Source organism: Ochotona princeps, chromosome 5 (genome assembly GCF_030435755.1).
Source record: "Ochotona princeps isolate mOchPri1 chromosome 5, mOchPri1.hap1, whole genome shotgun sequence".
NCBI classification, from domain to species: domain Eukaryota; kingdom Metazoa; phylum Chordata; class Mammalia; order Lagomorpha; family Ochotonidae; genus Ochotona; species Ochotona princeps.
This window is the reverse complement of record NC_080836.1, coordinates 63,708,519-63,725,524: the sequence shown is the minus strand read 5'-3', so window position 1 is coordinate 63,725,524 and position 17,006 is coordinate 63,708,519. Positions and strand designations below refer to the sequence as shown.

Sequence of the window (17,006 nt, the reverse complement as noted above, 5' to 3'; positions counted from 1 at the left end):
GCCTGGAGCATCTTTATGGGTCTGCTATGTGTATGCAGGAGCCCAAGGACTTGAGCTATCTTGCACTGCTCTCCTGGATCATAAGCGCGGAGCTGGATCATAAATGGAGCAACTGGGACAGGTGTGCATAAGAGATGCTGGTGTTAAAGGTGGGTGATTAGCCTGTTATTCTACCATTCAGCCCCTTTCTGGTATACAACTCTTAAAAGTGTATTTAACTTTATTTCTTTGAAGACATAGTGTCCGAGAGGGGATGGGGGGATATCTTCATCTGCTGGTTCATTCTCAAAAATCCCACGGCAACCAGAGGTGTACTAAGACAAAGCAAGGAACAAAAGATGCCATCCAGATCTCCAAGTTCGATAGCAAGGACCCAAGGACTTGAGCCGTCATCTGCTGCATCTCCAGGTGCACATTATTAGGAATGTGGATGAGACTTGGAGGCACACATCTTCAATGGAATACAATTGTACCTAGCATTGGCTTAATTTGTGCTAATATGCCAGAATTTAGTGTGTTTTTATTTAAGCACGTAAATATGCCAGTGAAATTGTTTTAAAATTGGTGTTAGATTTTCATTTGCTTTTCAAGTTAACTTGCTAACATCTTGGTGATAACACTCTGAAAAGTTAAAAAACCTAAAATAAATAGACAAACAACAGAAAGTAGAGCTTGAAATCTGACAGGAAAGAGCTGGCGTGGATTGGCTCATGCCTCGCTGGGTGGGACACAAAGATTAGTTACTCCTCACCATGGTGTTGAGGATTTTCCTGCACACCCCCCCCCAAAAAAATGTTCTGCACCTTAATTGTCAACAAATGTCTTGTTAGAGTTATAAGCCAGTCTAGATTATCCTAAAATCTGCCAAGATCAGCAAAATTATACTTCAACACAACAAATGGCTAAATACTAAAGTGAAATAGACACGAGACAGCTGAATGGTACCTTATGGCCATTTTAAGGTATATAGCAGCCGGTCCTGTATATAGACTAGAATTGAAATGTCAATGAGCTAATCATAGGTTGTGGTTAGGACTTTTTTTTTTTTTTAAACATACTGGTTACTCAAAACCATGTCAATTCTATAATATTGCAAATTGCTGTTGATGTTATATTGGGACTCTTAATTGACTGTGATGATATTCTACCAGCTCTAACTTCAGACCAGAAATGGTCTCCCCAAGAAACTGTTCAACCCATCTGGACAATAAGTAGCTGGACTCTATGCTTGGTATATGTTTGCAAGGAAAGAATCTTGATTGAATTTGAACTGTAATACTGCATCAAGGTGGAGGAATCCACCAGGGGGGAGGGGAGGGGGAGGGGTGGGGGGATTCCCAGAGCCTATGAAACTGTCACATAATGCAAAATAATTAATAAAAAAATAAAAAAAAAGAAAATTAAAAAAAAATCCATGCTGAAGGGCTCAGCAATAGCCTAGCAGCTAAAGTCCTCGGTTCGCAAGCGCTGGGATCCCATATGGGCGCCGGTTCTGATTCTGGCACTCCCACTTCCCATCCAGCTCCCTGCTTGTGGCCTGGGAAAGCAGTCAAGGATGGCCCAAAGCCTTTGGGTCTTGCACCCACGTGGAAGACAGGAAGAGGTTCCGGGATCCTGGTTTCAGATGGGCTCAGCTGCAGCCATTGCAGCTGATTTGGGAAGGAATCAGAGGTTAGAAGATCTTCCTCAGTCTCTCCTCCTCTTTGTATATCTGACTGTCAAAAAAAAAAAAAAAAATCCAGTGTGCCAATGTGATGGCGAAGCAAGGCTCTCACCCTATATTGACATTGGTCCTATTCCCAGCTGTCCCACTTCTGATCTAGTTCCCTGTTAATGACCTGGGAAAGCAGTGGAGGACAACTGAAGTTCCAGGGTCCCTTAATGCACAAAGGAGATTCAGAAGAGACTCCTGGCTCCTGGCTTTGGACTGGTTCACCTCCAGCTGTTAGAGACATTTGGGGAGTGAACCAGCAGATAAAAGATCTGTCTCTCCCTTTATCTGTGTAACTATTTCAAATAAAGTAAACAAATCTTTAAAAAACAAGTCTATGCTTACTTTGTAATGCCTGCTGAATTACCAGGTTTACTATTTGTGTTTTCAGTCATTTATTCCCCCCAACATGCAGGTAATACCAGTGTTTAACATCTTCTTATACTGAAGTGATGCTCAAAATCATTTATTTAGCTATCATTTTACAAGATAGCCTTTACATTTTTTATTGATGTTACTTTCAGTATTATAAATAGCAGGAGACCATATTATGCTTTAAAAATACTTTATTTCTAAAGGAATCAAGCATACTTATTGCAGGAATAGAAACTTCATTGCTTGTTCTGGTTAGATGGTGAGGATGATTTTGAAGTATCATTATTAGGTCGGGAAAACACTTTTGAAAGAGCAGAGGATACCTTGGCAAGCATATTAGATCCTTGTTTGGAAATACTGGCTTTGGGAGAGTCTGTAACAAAAAGGTAGTATGGATACTTAGTAGACATTTTAGGCAGTTACACTGGGGCAGTGATGACTTAGAATTCAGTAATTGATATTTATAAAATAGACTGTAGGATTTTAAGAACATGCATAAAATTCATTCTACTTGATCCAGAAAACTCCTGTGAAGGAAGCGAGGAGAATGATATCTTTATTTTTATACCCTGAAGCTTGGTGAGGTCACATGACCTGCCTAAGGAGGTCATGTCTAGGTAGTAATGTCTAGGTTTCTGGCTCACATGCCATTCTTATGCCTATCTCACTTTAAGGATTCTGTAGGCAGGGTGCTAAGTTCAGCTTTTAATTTTCCATTAGAAAATTTGCATAATACATGATGAGCTAAAGGGAAGGTAACTTTCAGTGCTACCCAGTGAGAATATTTTTCTCAGAATTCTGATGTAACCCAGCTGTAGGCAAGTGCCTAGGTTGCTTTGTACCTAGGCAAGTGTTACACTGTTAGGACAAAAGTAGCCAATAGCTGGCAAGCATTTTCGACCTGATTAATTCCAAATTTGTGTTAACTATGCTAGAATGGAAGCATTGTTCCTTATTTTGTTCTTGTTTTAAAGATAAGTGGGGAAATGAGGAATTCTGGGTCTAAACATGCCACTCTGGTCCCCAGGTGGTAGAGGGCTACAGATTGCCCAGAGAAAAGAATCTGGGGATGTACTAGAATGGGAGTATATGAGGGTATCTGATAGGGAAGGAATAATTTCTGTTTTCTTCTATAGACCAGGCCATTGCACTTGCAGGTGGGTAGAGGAGCTGAGATGCAATGATTTAGAAGGGGGAAACAAGAAGGTGTGTCTGGGTCATGCTAGGGTACCTGCCCACCTAGAAGACCTGTCTCTTGCAAAAGCTAGTGCTGGTGGACAAGTCTGGCTGGGCTAAGCCACAGTACCCACCCATGAGTGTTGCAGCATGGAATGGACCACATCTGGCTGGGCACAGCACCTACCAGAACACAAGAGAACTGAATCTGGAAGCACTTTCTGTAGGGGAATTGTGGCTTGCCTCTGAAGGACTGTAGCACCTGCCAATTTATGCAGAGATGTGGGTAGTAATGGGTCGAGCCAGGCTGGACCACAAAACTCAACCTGCCTGACACTTGCAGGAGCTAGAACTGGGAGAAGCCTGGATGAGGCCAGGCTGTAGCACCTGCCAGCCCATGCAAAGATTGGGATTGAGGGCTGACCATTTCAAGCAGGCAGGTTCCCCTTCTGGCACATGTGAGATCCAGGGAGGAGGCCTGGTAAGGAAATTTGGGGAAATCCTCTACTAGGCCATAGTTCCCTCAGGATCATGGGAGCCAAGACTGGGGGTGGGTCTGACCTGGCAAGGCTGAAACAATTGTCAGCATTTGTGTGAGCCAAGTCTGGAGACTGGCCAGGTTGGGCCAGGCCTTAGCACCCACTGGCAAGCACAAGCGGCAGGAAAGGATTTGGGTGTAGTTGGGCTGGTTACAGCACCCACTAATGAGAGCTAAGACTGTGGGGGGGCCATGCCACGCAGAGTCTATGCACCTACCAGGACATGCAAGAACTGGGACTGGGAATAGGCCTAGTAGGGGTAACTCTGGGGACTCCCTTGTTGGGCTGCAGCTCCTACTGGTGAGTGTGAGAGCCAGGGTTGTGGAAAGATCAGGCTGAGCACGGATGCAGCAAACATTGGCATGCCTATGTATTGGGTCTAGGTGCAGGTCAAAATTGGGTTCAGCTTCTGCACTCATTGGCACTCTCAAGTGCCAGAATGGGTGTGGGACAGGCAAGGTTAGGCTATGGAACCTGCTTAATTACAGCTGGGTCTGAGGGTGGGCTCATCTGGGTTAGGCTTTAGCACCTATATGTGAGATCCAGAATGGGTTAGGCCATCAGGTTGGGCCATAGTACTCACTGGTGAGTCCCAAGACTGATGGCCAACCCTGTCAGTCTGGATAAAGCACCCAATGGCACAGGGATCCAGGGTTAGGAGTGGGTCTGGTACGGGAACTTAGGGAAACTCCCCTGCTAGGCACAGCTCCTACTGGTGAGTACAAGAGCCTGGGCTAGGAGCAGGCTAGGCCCGGCTGTGCTGCAGCACTTACTGGTACATGTGTGAGCCAGTTCTAGGGATGGGTTGGGCAGTGTTAGTCCACAGCACACACTGACATGATTGTCAGCCAGGACAGGGTGCAGGCCAGGCTGAGTTGGACCAAAACACCCTCTAATTCACATGAGAGCTGTGGGTGGCCCAGGTTGGGCTAGACTGCTGTACTCACTGGTTACACCTGGGACTGGTGGTAAGCTGGGCTAAGCCAAGCTGTAGCATCTGCGTGTAAATGCTGAGATTAGAGGAGGGCCATCTCAGATTGGGCTGTGGCACTTCATGACATGTCCACAACCCAGGGCTGGGAACTGGCCTGTTAGGGGAACTCCTCAGATTCCTTTGCTAGGTTAGGCTGCTGTTTTCAGTAGTGAGTAAGAGAGCTAGGACTCTGGGTGGGCCTGGCTGGGCTGGCTGCTGCACCTGTTGCTGTGCACAAAACTCGGAATGAGTGAATGCTAGTCAAGCTAGGCCATAGCACTAGCTGGCATGTGCCTGAACTGAGTATGATTCATGTCAGATTGGACTGCAGTAATCCCTGGTAGGTGTAAGATCTGGGACTAGGAACATGCTTTGTGGGGGAATTATAGGCACTCCCCTGCTGGTATGTTCCTATCACTGGTGTACACAAGAACCAGGACTGAGGGTGGACCAGGCTGTAAAGGCAGCAGCACTTGTCAGGATATGCAAGGGTCAGTTCTAGGGTGTAAGTCAGGATGAGCGAAGCCTTAGCACCCATGGGTGTGCATGAGAGCCAGAAGGGATGTGGGTTGGACCAGGCTAGGCTGCAACAGAGGCTGGCACACACAAAAATTGGGTCTGGGGTTGGCCTGGTGGAGGTTATTGGAGGTCATCTCAACTGGGCTGTGGCATCTGCTGATATGCCCGAGAACTAGTCTGTGGAGGACTGGCAGGACTGGGCCATACCACTAGTCAGTTTGCCTGACATATGGGACTGGTAAGCTACAGGAAGCTACATCTATGGGTATGTGAACTGGCTGGTATAGATGACAGACTGAACCTGACTCTGTACTGGTTGGCACAAACAAGTGTCAAATCCGAGGTCATCCCAGGTAAGGTTTCTTGGGGGACTCCCTGATTAGAATACTGGACTCAGACCCTGACCACAGGGAGAATCACAGACTGTGTAGTCCAACCTTGGTGTGAATGTATCGGGACTGGCTTCCTTAGTTGCTGATGCCTGTGCAGTGGACAGCATGTCCAGTTGCACATGGAGGATATGACAACCAACTCATCTAGGCCAGCAGGGGACGTTACTGCCTTCTTAGTGAATAGAAGGCACGATAGGTTGAACAATTCTTCTGATGAACTTTGCTGCATATTTCTGAATCTGTGCCTGCACTAAGCTGAACTTTGTCAATCCACATACCTTGGAAAGATTTTTCTCAACCCTGGATCAATGAAACTAACAACATCTCAGGGTTATGGAAACCACTCAAGTAATACCCTCAGAACGTTTTCCGCACATTGAGACCTCTATGTGTCACCAAATTACCATCTTCCATCCCCAGATGTTGATGTCGTTTGACAGCAATAGCTACCCTCTACTAAAAGGACTGCAACATGTGTCCTACCCACCTTCCTCCATACCGTACCCACCCCGCCCTAGTCAGAGGCCCACATGGGCATGCATGCCTCTCAACTATGTAAACAACATTAAAAATTACATTAAAATTAAGAAAAATAATTCTTAGGTAAAAATGAAAGTATATTAAAAGTACTGTAATTTGTCAGCCACTTTGGATAAATCTGGTTGACTGACAGAAAGCCACTTTTTTATTTCATCTGACATCAGGTAATATAGATAACCAGAGTCTCAGTAAGGATTCGGTTGTGTTCTGGATGGTTATCCCAGTACTAAGGACTCTTATGGAAGATCATACTTCACTTTAGCAGGATCGCTATTTGATGTATAAAAACAGAAACGAGGATGTATGTATGCTTCTGATATTTTATAGTTGCATTTTAAAAAGATGCACAAGTATACATGGGACTAAAAAACACTTTCATAATTACTACAGAGGCTATTACAAAGTCACACATTTTCATATCAAATATTTGTATTCATTTTCTTTTACAAACTGGCAAGATTGGCACTGGAAGACCCTGACAGCAATCTAGAATGCCAGTGACTGATGGTGGGTAGCAGCCCCCTCTGTCAGGGGACAAAGTATCTCCAGTAATCACAGACTCCTGCTCAACTGACTGCTCTGCTTTGGACTGCTTACTCTGCTCCTCTCACCATGTGGAGATGCAAGCTAGGATGATGCAGAATGCCTTAAGCTTTTGAAAACAGGGTGAGAATCACAGCTTTGCAGCTTACTACCAGTGGGTGTGGGGCTTGGGGCCTGGCAAGGTGGGGATGATATGTGATCTTGAAGAATAGAATGCTGTTTTTTTCCCCTTAATTATTCTTACTTTTAATGAGAACTGCACAGTAAACTGAAAGGTGATTTTTATATATAAGTGGTGTAAAGGTTAATTAATAAAAATTTTAGTACCATGCTATAAGGAAAGCGCTATGTACATGGGGAGGGCCACTAAGCAATAATTTTGAACTCAAAATAATTAAATTGTTATAATACTAGTTGTTAATAATACTATTTATTATTATTATAGTATTTAGTTGTATATAATACTAGTTAAAACAATAGTATGCTTGGTACCTGCAATGGTTTCCTTTGAGGAATACGCACTACCAGCAGCATCATTGGATCCTTCAAAGATGGTGATAAACTGCCAAAGCAAGTTCAGATACTTCGATTAGACACTAAACACTGGTTATACCTAGGAATCTTCAAAAGATACACACAGCTACTAAAACGTCTTTATAAATGGTATTTTATATTTTTCCCATCATAATTAATAGGATTAGTCATGAATTGAGATCTTTATTGCAAAATTGTGGAAAAAGTTCAGTCGGTCATATTAACTCATGAAATTATCACCTCTTATTGTCCCCTTTCTACTTTGGCTAAATTAGAAAAAGCTCACAGTCTTTAGAAAAGAACAGATAAGATGTTAGGGGAAAAGGAAAAAAAGGATGAAAGCCTCACAATGTTTGTTTTCTTTTATGGAAATACTCTCTATTGTTAGAACCAGTGCAATAAAGTGAATGTGTTGACCTAGAAGTCCTGGAAGGAGACGAGGTTTAGACACTGGCTTTACTTTGCAGACTTTATTATTTCTTTGCCTGTAAAAGCACAAGTTGTACTAGAAAGACATAAAATAGCCTGAAAAAGGTGATCTATTTTTTAGCTATTCTATAATGTTATCAATTTGAAAAGTGAATATTCATTGAAATAAAGTCTAACTTTATGTAATACAAGATCATGTAAAAAGCAACAATTTTTTAAGATTTATTTTTATTTGAAAGGAGGAGTTATACAGAGAAGCAGAGACTGAGCAAGGTTCACTCCCCAAACGGCTGCAATGGCCAGAGCTGAGTAGATCTAAAGCCAGGAGCCAGGAGCTTCCTTCGGGTCTACATGCGGGTTTGGGTCCCAAGCATTTGGGCCATCCTCTGCTGTTTTCTCAAGCTGTAAGCAGAGAACTGAATCAGAAGTGGAGCATTAGCCTACTAATTTAGCCACCACAGAAGTTTAGCCTTATATGCCATGGTGTAAGTTCCTAAAAGCAACAGGTACAAGAGTTTCATGACAGAAAAAAATTATTTAAAAGTGTGAGTACTAGAAGCCCACACTATATTCATTGGAATCCATGGAGGCAGGGAACTCTGATCTTCTGAGAGAGAGAAAAAAACAAAACCACAAACAAAAAACTCCCAAGTGAGTACTGGTTAGAGGCCTAGTTGCTCCACTTCTGATCCAGCTTCCTGCCGATGGTTTGAGTAAAGCAGTGAAGATGGCCCAAGTATTTGTGGCCTTGCTATCCATGTGGGAGATCTAAGTGAAGCTCCTGGCTCCTGGCTTCAGCCTGGCTCAACCCTGACTTGTTGCGTCCATCTGGGAGTGAACCTGTGGGTGGAAGACAGCTTTTTCTCTTTCTCCTCCTCTCTCTGTAATCTTACTTTCATATGTGTATATATATATATATGAAAATATGAATATATATATATATATATATATATATATATATATATATATATATGTTTATCACTAACATAGGAGGACACTAATATAGATAGGAGAATTACAGCTGAAAATCCCAAATCCAAATTCAGGGGCAGATGCTACTATGTACCCTGGAGAGTAGATGCACTTAAATGTTTTCTGGTGGTTTTGTCTTATTTTCAGTTGGCGTCTATTTGCCTATTTTTACGGAGCAGGGTTGTAGTGTTATAATGACAACATTCAGTTTTTTAAAACTCAAAATCTTGGTTGTCATAGAGTTGGCCTTTCATTCTTTTTCTCAAAATTTAAAATAGATACTGTCTGTTCTTTGTGCATAGAAAATGGGGACTGGCATTGTGGTATAGTGGGTAAAGTGGTGGGACCTGTATGCTCCACTGTGGATCCTGCACCCTGCTAATGTACCTGGGAAAGAGAATGGACCAAGAACTCAGGCACTGAACTCCCAGGGAAGACCCCAAAGGAGCTCCTCGTGCTTGGCTTCAGATCAGCACTGCTCTGGCCACTGTGGCCGTCGCGGATGGAAGATCTCACCCTCTGTCTCCCTCTTGCTGTTTGAGGCTCACTTCTATGGGAAATGACTGGATAATTGATGGACATTGTTAAATGTAGGTGGAAACAATGTAGTAGACCCAAACAGGCTCTGAAGAGTCATTCTTTATTTGTAACTTTCTGAGAAGGATTAAGGGAGAGAAACTTTCCTGGGCTCACAGAGATGCAAGAGAGCATTTTATAACACTAATGAGTGATTTTCTAGGTACATGGGATCAGCATTCACTTGTTGAAAGTCACTTTCCTCAGTCTTTGAAGTTTATAGCCCCTGGCTCCCTCTCTTGGGTCTACTGCCTTGACAAGAGACTCAGCCCTTCTAGGATTTTCTCCAAAATAAGAGTAACAAGGGCTTAAGAATGAAACCATATGTGGGCATTGTGGAGAAGCAATACTTTACTTTGCATATTTCAAGACAGAATACATACTGAACCATAAGTTGAGAATTTTCATTAGGGGATTTCAGGTACCAGGAACAAGACTGTTAGTAGAAGAGATTTGGATCTGAAGCAATTGTGAAAAAAAATCCTGAAATTCTTCAATGTAATACAGTAGCACACAGTAGTCCCTGACTGGACTTTGCAAATTATGCAGTTTTAAACTGGACTCCTACATACACCAATTAGAGACTGCTGAAAAGTATTTACCTTAACACTGCTTGCATGCTCTGGCGTTCGCTCCTGATAGCTTTCTGTGGGGGTGGAAAAATGAAAGTATTTTTTTCCGAGGTCAAATACATATGTGAATTTTTTTTCTTTGAACAATCATGTAATTTAGCCACATAGAAGAAATAATTGCTTTTTAAAATGCATACAATGAGAACAAGGCTGAAATTAAGTAAAACTTTTAAGCATATGTTAACCCTTATGAAAGATGAAGGTGATTAGGTAGGGAAACCTGGTTATATATGTTGCTAGTTATATTACATACAAATTAACTGCATAGGTGCAGCCATTCCGACTCCAAGAATCCATTTACCTGAAAATGAGAGGCTACTTAATAGATAATTCCTAAGGGATTCCAACTCTCCCATCCAAGTACTAACCAGGGCCAACCCTGCTTAGCTTCCGAGATCAGACGAGATCGGGTGCATTCAGGGTGGTATGGCCATAGAAGTGATTCCAGCTCTAATCTGCATTTGAGTCATAGTTTACCTGCTTGGAACTATATAAACATTGATAAATTGATTGTAATATCTCTGAACCTTGATTTTTTCATATGTGTCATGTGTATGGACTGTCTTCTCTGTTTTACAAGGGAAAATAGTGAGATATGTTGCTAAAACCATTTTGGACACATGCATTCCACAGGAGCTATTACAAGCATTCACTTTCCAAATCATCCATTTGACTAGTAAATGTTCTAGAAAATAAGTAATAGTAACACACTGAGGAACTCAAATAGGAAAGCGAGTGATTGAATTATCTGAAAAATATCAGTAAGATGATAATTTTGGTTAATAATTTTCCTAAGATTTAACCATCTACATTACATTGCAAAAAAATTTTTTTTGCTTTTACAGACTGAGTACATATTTACTACTATTCTGTATTTACAAATGACACCTTTTTCCATTTCTAGATTAAACCAGCAGGAAAACTTCAAGTTGGGTTGCTAAAGTGGCACAGACAAATCAAAGATCCCAAACTATCATAATTAAATAATTTGAGATTTTATTGCACTTTGTGTGCATCTAGAAATCCAGCATTGACCTTTTGACTGAACTCCAAGCCTAACCATCTGATTACTTAGGTAATGCTTCATCTCGAGTGCCTAAAGGATACTTCAATCTCAACATAACCAAACAGTATTTGTACTCTCTCCCCTATTCTCTTAGTTCCTCCCATAGTCTCTTCTCTCACTGAATGCCTCCATCTACTATATGTCATCTACAATTTGGTTAAGGGGATGCAGTTGAGAATGGAAAGGAGGGATCAGCAACTAGAAAGGCCCTAAATGTCTGGAATACTTGAAGAGTTAGAAGTTCAGTTGGGCTGGGGTGGAGTGAACCATAAAGAAACAAGGAGAGGGTTAGAGAAGTTATGGGAGCTAAAGGGATCTCCAGGTGTTGCCACTATAATGACTTGAGAGTTTGTTCTCATATTTCTCTTCCAACTCCAAGTTAACATGTAATCCTCACGTTAACATGTAATCCCCATGGGAAGAATGACTGTCAGTCACATATAGAACCTTGTAACTTAAAGAAGATAGTCTATAGATCTTCAAATGAATGAATAATTGAGCATTTATAGTATACTAAAGGATATGAGAACTACGTGTTAGGAGCCACAGACTTATGGACCTTAGTCTTGGCCTACCTGACAGCCTGTTGCATTGCAAAGCCTGCCTTGGGCAAGCAGGGCCACAGCAAGCAGGACCACAGCAAGCAGGATATTAGGCCAAAACATCCTGTGTAGAGCCAGCAGAACAGAACCTCTACCCTTGTTCCTGTTCAAATAATTAGTTCCTCCCCTGTTTCAATATAGATGATTAGTTCCTTCCCTGCTTCAATGAAGATAATTACTCCCAGGAAGCCCCTCCCTTTCTCCCCCTCCCCTAGAGAAGAAGGTATATATATGAGGAGTAAAAATAAAGAGAGAGGCACTTTTTTCCAACAACTATGAGCGTCCGTGTTTCTTGGACCAGCAGCCCGGGGCTACCAGCCCAGCATTCCCAGTCCACCCTCAGGATTTGAGCGTCATGTCCTGCAGGTCAGGACACTAAGCATTATCACGGCAAAAAAGCTGAATTAAGGGAGACCTGAGATCCAAACTAGATTATTTTCAAGCAGAATAACACTGGACTAGTCATTGATTCAGTCTCAGCTTAAGTTTATCTATAGAATGAGGAGGCTGATAGTCAGCTGTGCAACAGTGTATGATTCCATAACCTGGAGATTGTATCAGTGATTACTGTGACTCCTACTGGTTGTATGTTTATGAAAATTCTGACTGACTTACTATTGTTTGTGAGTTATCTTAAAATGTCTTCTAAGTTGAGGGAATATGTTCCTTGCATGGATTGAATGCTTGAAATAGTCATGATAAAGCTGTGATTTATAGTCAAGGCCATTTTATAGTAAATACAGAATGATTCCTCTTATACATGCTATCATGGCTAGATTTATACTCTGAGGTCAAAAGACAGACTAGTTGAAACAGCTGACATTCTAAGAGATCAGCACCAGAGTAGATTTTCTTAAATGGAAGGAAAGGAGAATAAAGAGGGGGATGTGAGGAAGGGAGGGGAGGATAAAGGTGAAGGAAATGAGAGAGGAAGGGAGGTTGGCCCTCTGTAGCTGGGTTTTAATATGAGCAAATGAATTTAACTTTTAGAGCTTTTTTATATGTCTCGCTAGGGATAAATTTAGACACGCAGAAGTAGGGAACACTGCCTGCTAAGGAGCTTGCAGGCAGGCCTCAAAAATCACTAAATTAATCAAACTTACAGCTTTCTTTTTTTCTTATTTTTTTAAAGTTGATAATTTTGTATAGCCTCTGAATGATGTTATAAATATCCAAATAGCATGTGGCAGAAAACATGTTCTCCCTCATTGAAGGAGTTTTAATTTCCCAAAACAAACAAACAACAAGAAAAAAAGATCAAACCCAAATGGCTTGAGCTCTGGCCCAAACATGGATTATCATAAACATAGAGCCTCACAGAAGTCTTACAGGAGCAGAGAAAATGTGTATGCATAATAATACCTCATGTGTTTGACTTCAAATTAATGGACTTTTAACAGTAATTTAGATAATACAGTGTCTGGATTCATATCACACCTGAATAATATAACATTGGATCACATTTCAAAGCAGAGAAGCTCACAGGAGAAAAAAAGCAACTTCAAATTAACAAGAAAAACAAACTGTTGACAAAGTTTTCTTTTGAATACGCTCTAATTTAAATAAAGAAAAAAGAGTCCAACCTTCTAATACCGAAGCACTGGGATCTGAGCTGTATTGTTCAGTCTCACTAAAACAAAATAAAGAGGACATAATTTTCAGTGCATTCGATAAATGAAGAAATTATTGGTTAAGCAAAGTAACAGCTGATCTATTTGGAAGGAAACCTGATAGTATGTTTCTGAAATTTCAAATGGAATTAAGATGATTCCTGAACTAATTTTTTACACTTTAAAGCTATGATGAAAATTGTATAAAAATCATCACCTTCACTATTCTTAGATGAATTATCCTATGGTTTAAGAACATCCACATTTTCATACAACTGTCATCACTATCCATCCCCTTCCCTTTTTACATCTTACTTAATTATGACTTCATAACCATTAAACACTAATACCCTTTTCTTTCAATCCTCTTTCCTTTGACTGCCCCTTCCCTTTACTCCTAGAACCTAGTACCCTTCCTGATTCTATGAATGTGACTATTCTAGCATTACACATGGGCTATTCTTCTGTGTCTAATACCCAAATTAGCATAATGTAAGATCTTGAATGTTCACACTACAGCATGTGAACTCTGAACTATAGAATATGCATAACATATTTTGTTTATTCATTCATCTGTCAACAGATGCCTGATTACTTTCATTATTTGTCTATTGTGAATAATATTATACACATGAGTATACAAATATTTGTTCTAGTCCCTGGCTTTGCTGTTCTTAGACATATACTCAGAATTAAAATATTGTATCATATGCTAATTATATTTTTAATTTTTAGAGAAAACTGAATAATGTTTTTCATACTGTGTGCAACATTTTATATTCCTACCAGATTCCCATTGCTATAATTACTATTAGTGCTTATTTCCTTCCTCTCTTCCTTTCCTCCTTCCTCTTTCTTCCTTTTTGGCTCTTTTCTTTTTTACATATCCTATAAGTTATTGCTATAGCTTCATTTTAACTTTGATTTCCATTTCTTTAATGACTAGTGAACATTTTTTATGTACTTATTACCAATTTGTACACCTTCCTCGAAGAACTAGCTATCCATATATTGTACACATATTGGGCTGACTTTTTTTTTTGGTTATAGTTACTGGAGCTTTTCATGTATTCTGGATATTAATTCATTTTCAGATAGATGATTTGAAAATATTTTCTCTAGTTCTTTCGTTGATGTCTTAGCCTGTTGACAATGGCCTTTGAAATACAAAAATCTTTAATTTATAAAAATTGTTAGAATTTTATTATATTTGATAGAAGACAGAGAAAGAAATGAGAGAGAAAGAGAGAGTTCCTATCAACTAATGCACTCTGAAAATACGTACAGTAACTGGGGCTTAGACTGAAGCCAGGAACCTGGAACCACACCTGGGTCACCCATGCAAGTGGCAAATACAATTATAGGGCATCACCTACTATCTCCCAGGTATGCAATCCAGAAAGTTGGAATCAGGAGTCATTCCTGAATCCAGTCCCGGGTTCTCCCATATGGGATACAGTAGTTCCAAGCAGTATTTCAACTACTGAACCATGTTCAGTTTATCTCATTTATATCTTCTTGCCTGTATTTTTGATATATTAAAAAAATTACCAAATTCACTTTCATGAAGCTTTCATGTTTTAAGAATTGCAAAGGTTTTATTAAAGGATTTTTATTTATTTTCATTGTAAAGTCGGGTATACAGAGAGGAAGAAAGGCAGTGAGGAAGTTCTTCTGTCCATTGATTCACTTTCAAGTGAATGCAGTGGCCGGAGCTGCGCCATGAGCCCAGAGCCTCTTCTGGGTCTCTCACGCGGGTGCAGGGTCCCAAAGCATTGGGCCATCCTTGACTGCTTTCCCAGGGCACAAGCAGAGAGCTGGCTAAGAAGCGGGGCTGCCGGGATTAGAACAAGCGCCCATATGGGATCCTGGTGCATGCAAGGTAAGGACTTTAGCAGGGACTGTGCTTGGCGCAAGAATTACAAAGTTTTAGCAGATACATCTGATATATTTTGAGTGAATTTTTGTATTTGGTGTGAAGATCCACATTTTTCTGCATGTGAATATCTATTTAGTTGAAAATGCTATCCTTTTCTTGTTAAATTATCTTCATACCTGTGTTGAAAATTCAAAACTACACGAGTTTACATACAAATTCTAATTCACTTCTGCTGTGGTTTAATTCTGACTTTGTGTCAAAATTACATTGTTTTGGTTTGTATGGCTTAGAAGTAAGGTTTAAAATCAGAAAGTGAGACACTTCCAATTTATAACATTCTTTAGGCTATTATAGTCCCCTGATGTTTGCTCTTTTCCTTAGAGTCGAGCTTCAGCTTTATTTTGGGGGAACATGTCCTGCATTTTCAATATTAATTAAATATGTAATTTGAGTTAAAGAATTAAAAAAATGTATTTTTTTGGTCATGAGACAAAGAGTTTGGGAAATATTCATAACTGGTTTCTGCAGTACCACTGCTGGTAACACTTATTCCATTAATTCTCGTGTTATTTTGATATGTATTATTTGATATGTGTTATTTCATATGTGTTATTTTCCCTTCCTTCTTCTCTCCCATTCTCTCCTTTTCTATTTTCCTTCAATTTTCTTTTTTCTCTTTCCTTCCTTCTTTCCTTCTTGCCTGAGTTCCTTTTTCCATCGCTTCTCTATACCTCTCTCCATCTATTTCTCCTTCTCTCCTTCCTTCCTTCTATTCAAAATACTAAAAACAAGTTCTATTCTACTTTCCCACCCCGGGGAAAGAATTTGGGACTTGAGCTTATTGCACTTAAATGTGCTGTGGTATGCTGGGAGAAGCTGAATAAGAATGAGGAAATATATGAAGAATGGTTTATCATTTTAAACGTAGCTTCTTATTGAATGTTCCTTTTGTTCCTGTATATATATTTGATTGCTTTGTAGACATTTTATATGATTATAATATAAAAATAAGGTAAATATTTTGATAGTTTATAATCAGTTTTCAGTCTTATTCCCCCATGAGAAAATAAGGGCCTGGAACTTATCTAAATGTATATTTTTGAGCATTTTCTATACTCCCTTCTTATTTCATTGATACAATCAAGAGAGAGATATCTGAATTAAATACACAGTCCATACACTGATCTTCCAGTCATCAGAATTTATTCTGTTTCCTCTCATATACTGTTATTCATCTTGGAAAGCTCATGTCAACCTCTATTTATTTCTATAATTCATCTCTGTATTCCAACCTAAATTTCTCCCTCTTTTCTTTGTATTCTTCTTGTTTACCATAACAATTTTTAATAGATAATTGTAAGGGTGACAGTTAAAATATTTTGAAACATTTGTAAAGTTTTATAAAGTTGACTAAAATATGTCTAAGAAAAAATTTGGCTACTTGCCCACAGATCAGATAGCTATATAGTAAAAAGCCATCTCTCTTAACAGGGTCAAGCTGGAATTGTTTTGTGTTAGTAATGCACATCATATCATTAATTCAACGCCTATCCCTCAAGTTAAAAATATTGATCTAAGATACTGATGCACTAGGAAGAAGGCCTAAAACAATGATGAATAGGCCAGGAAACTAGAAATGGTGAAACTTAATAATCAGAGGCTTAGAAATTATCTACGGTGTGGAGGCAAGGGAGACAACAATAAAAAATGAGGGAAGATTGAAGTTTAACATTTGCTCAATGTAGTTTTACCATAGGCACCATCCGTCCCATAAGCCTTATCGTCATGTCAGATTTCTCTATCAGTATTAACTTATTTTCATATACCTGATAGTTGAAATGAGATCGTCCTGGTTGTAGGAAGAAGAACTCATAATTCTATGTAGTAAGAAATGTGGTGGTTCAGGAACAATAAGCCTTTCTTCCTTCTGGAAAGAAA

The 17,006-nt window shown here is 40.0% G+C and overlaps 1 protein-coding gene across 1 annotated transcript in view; it reads right to left on the bottom strand.

Moving 5' to 3' along the window:
- Positions 1–2,259: 2,259 nt before the first annotated feature.
- Positions 2,260–17,006, bottom strand: part of FSIP2 (fibrous sheath interacting protein 2) — an 82,170-nt gene continuing 67,423 nt past the window's right edge. Inside the window, exons 19-23 of the mRNA XM_058664702.1 lie at positions 16,895–16,995; positions 13,163–13,209; positions 9,882–9,925; positions 7,261–7,330; positions 2,260–2,459 (exon numbers count right to left, since the gene is read on the bottom strand). Coding sequence (XP_058520685.1) covers positions 2,323–2,459; positions 7,261–7,330; positions 9,882–9,925; positions 13,163–13,209; positions 16,895–16,995 — 399 coding nt within the window. The 3' untranslated portion in view covers positions 2,260–2,322. The remainder of the gene's footprint in view (positions 2,460–7,260; positions 7,331–9,881; positions 9,926–13,162; positions 13,210–16,894; positions 16,996–17,006) is intronic.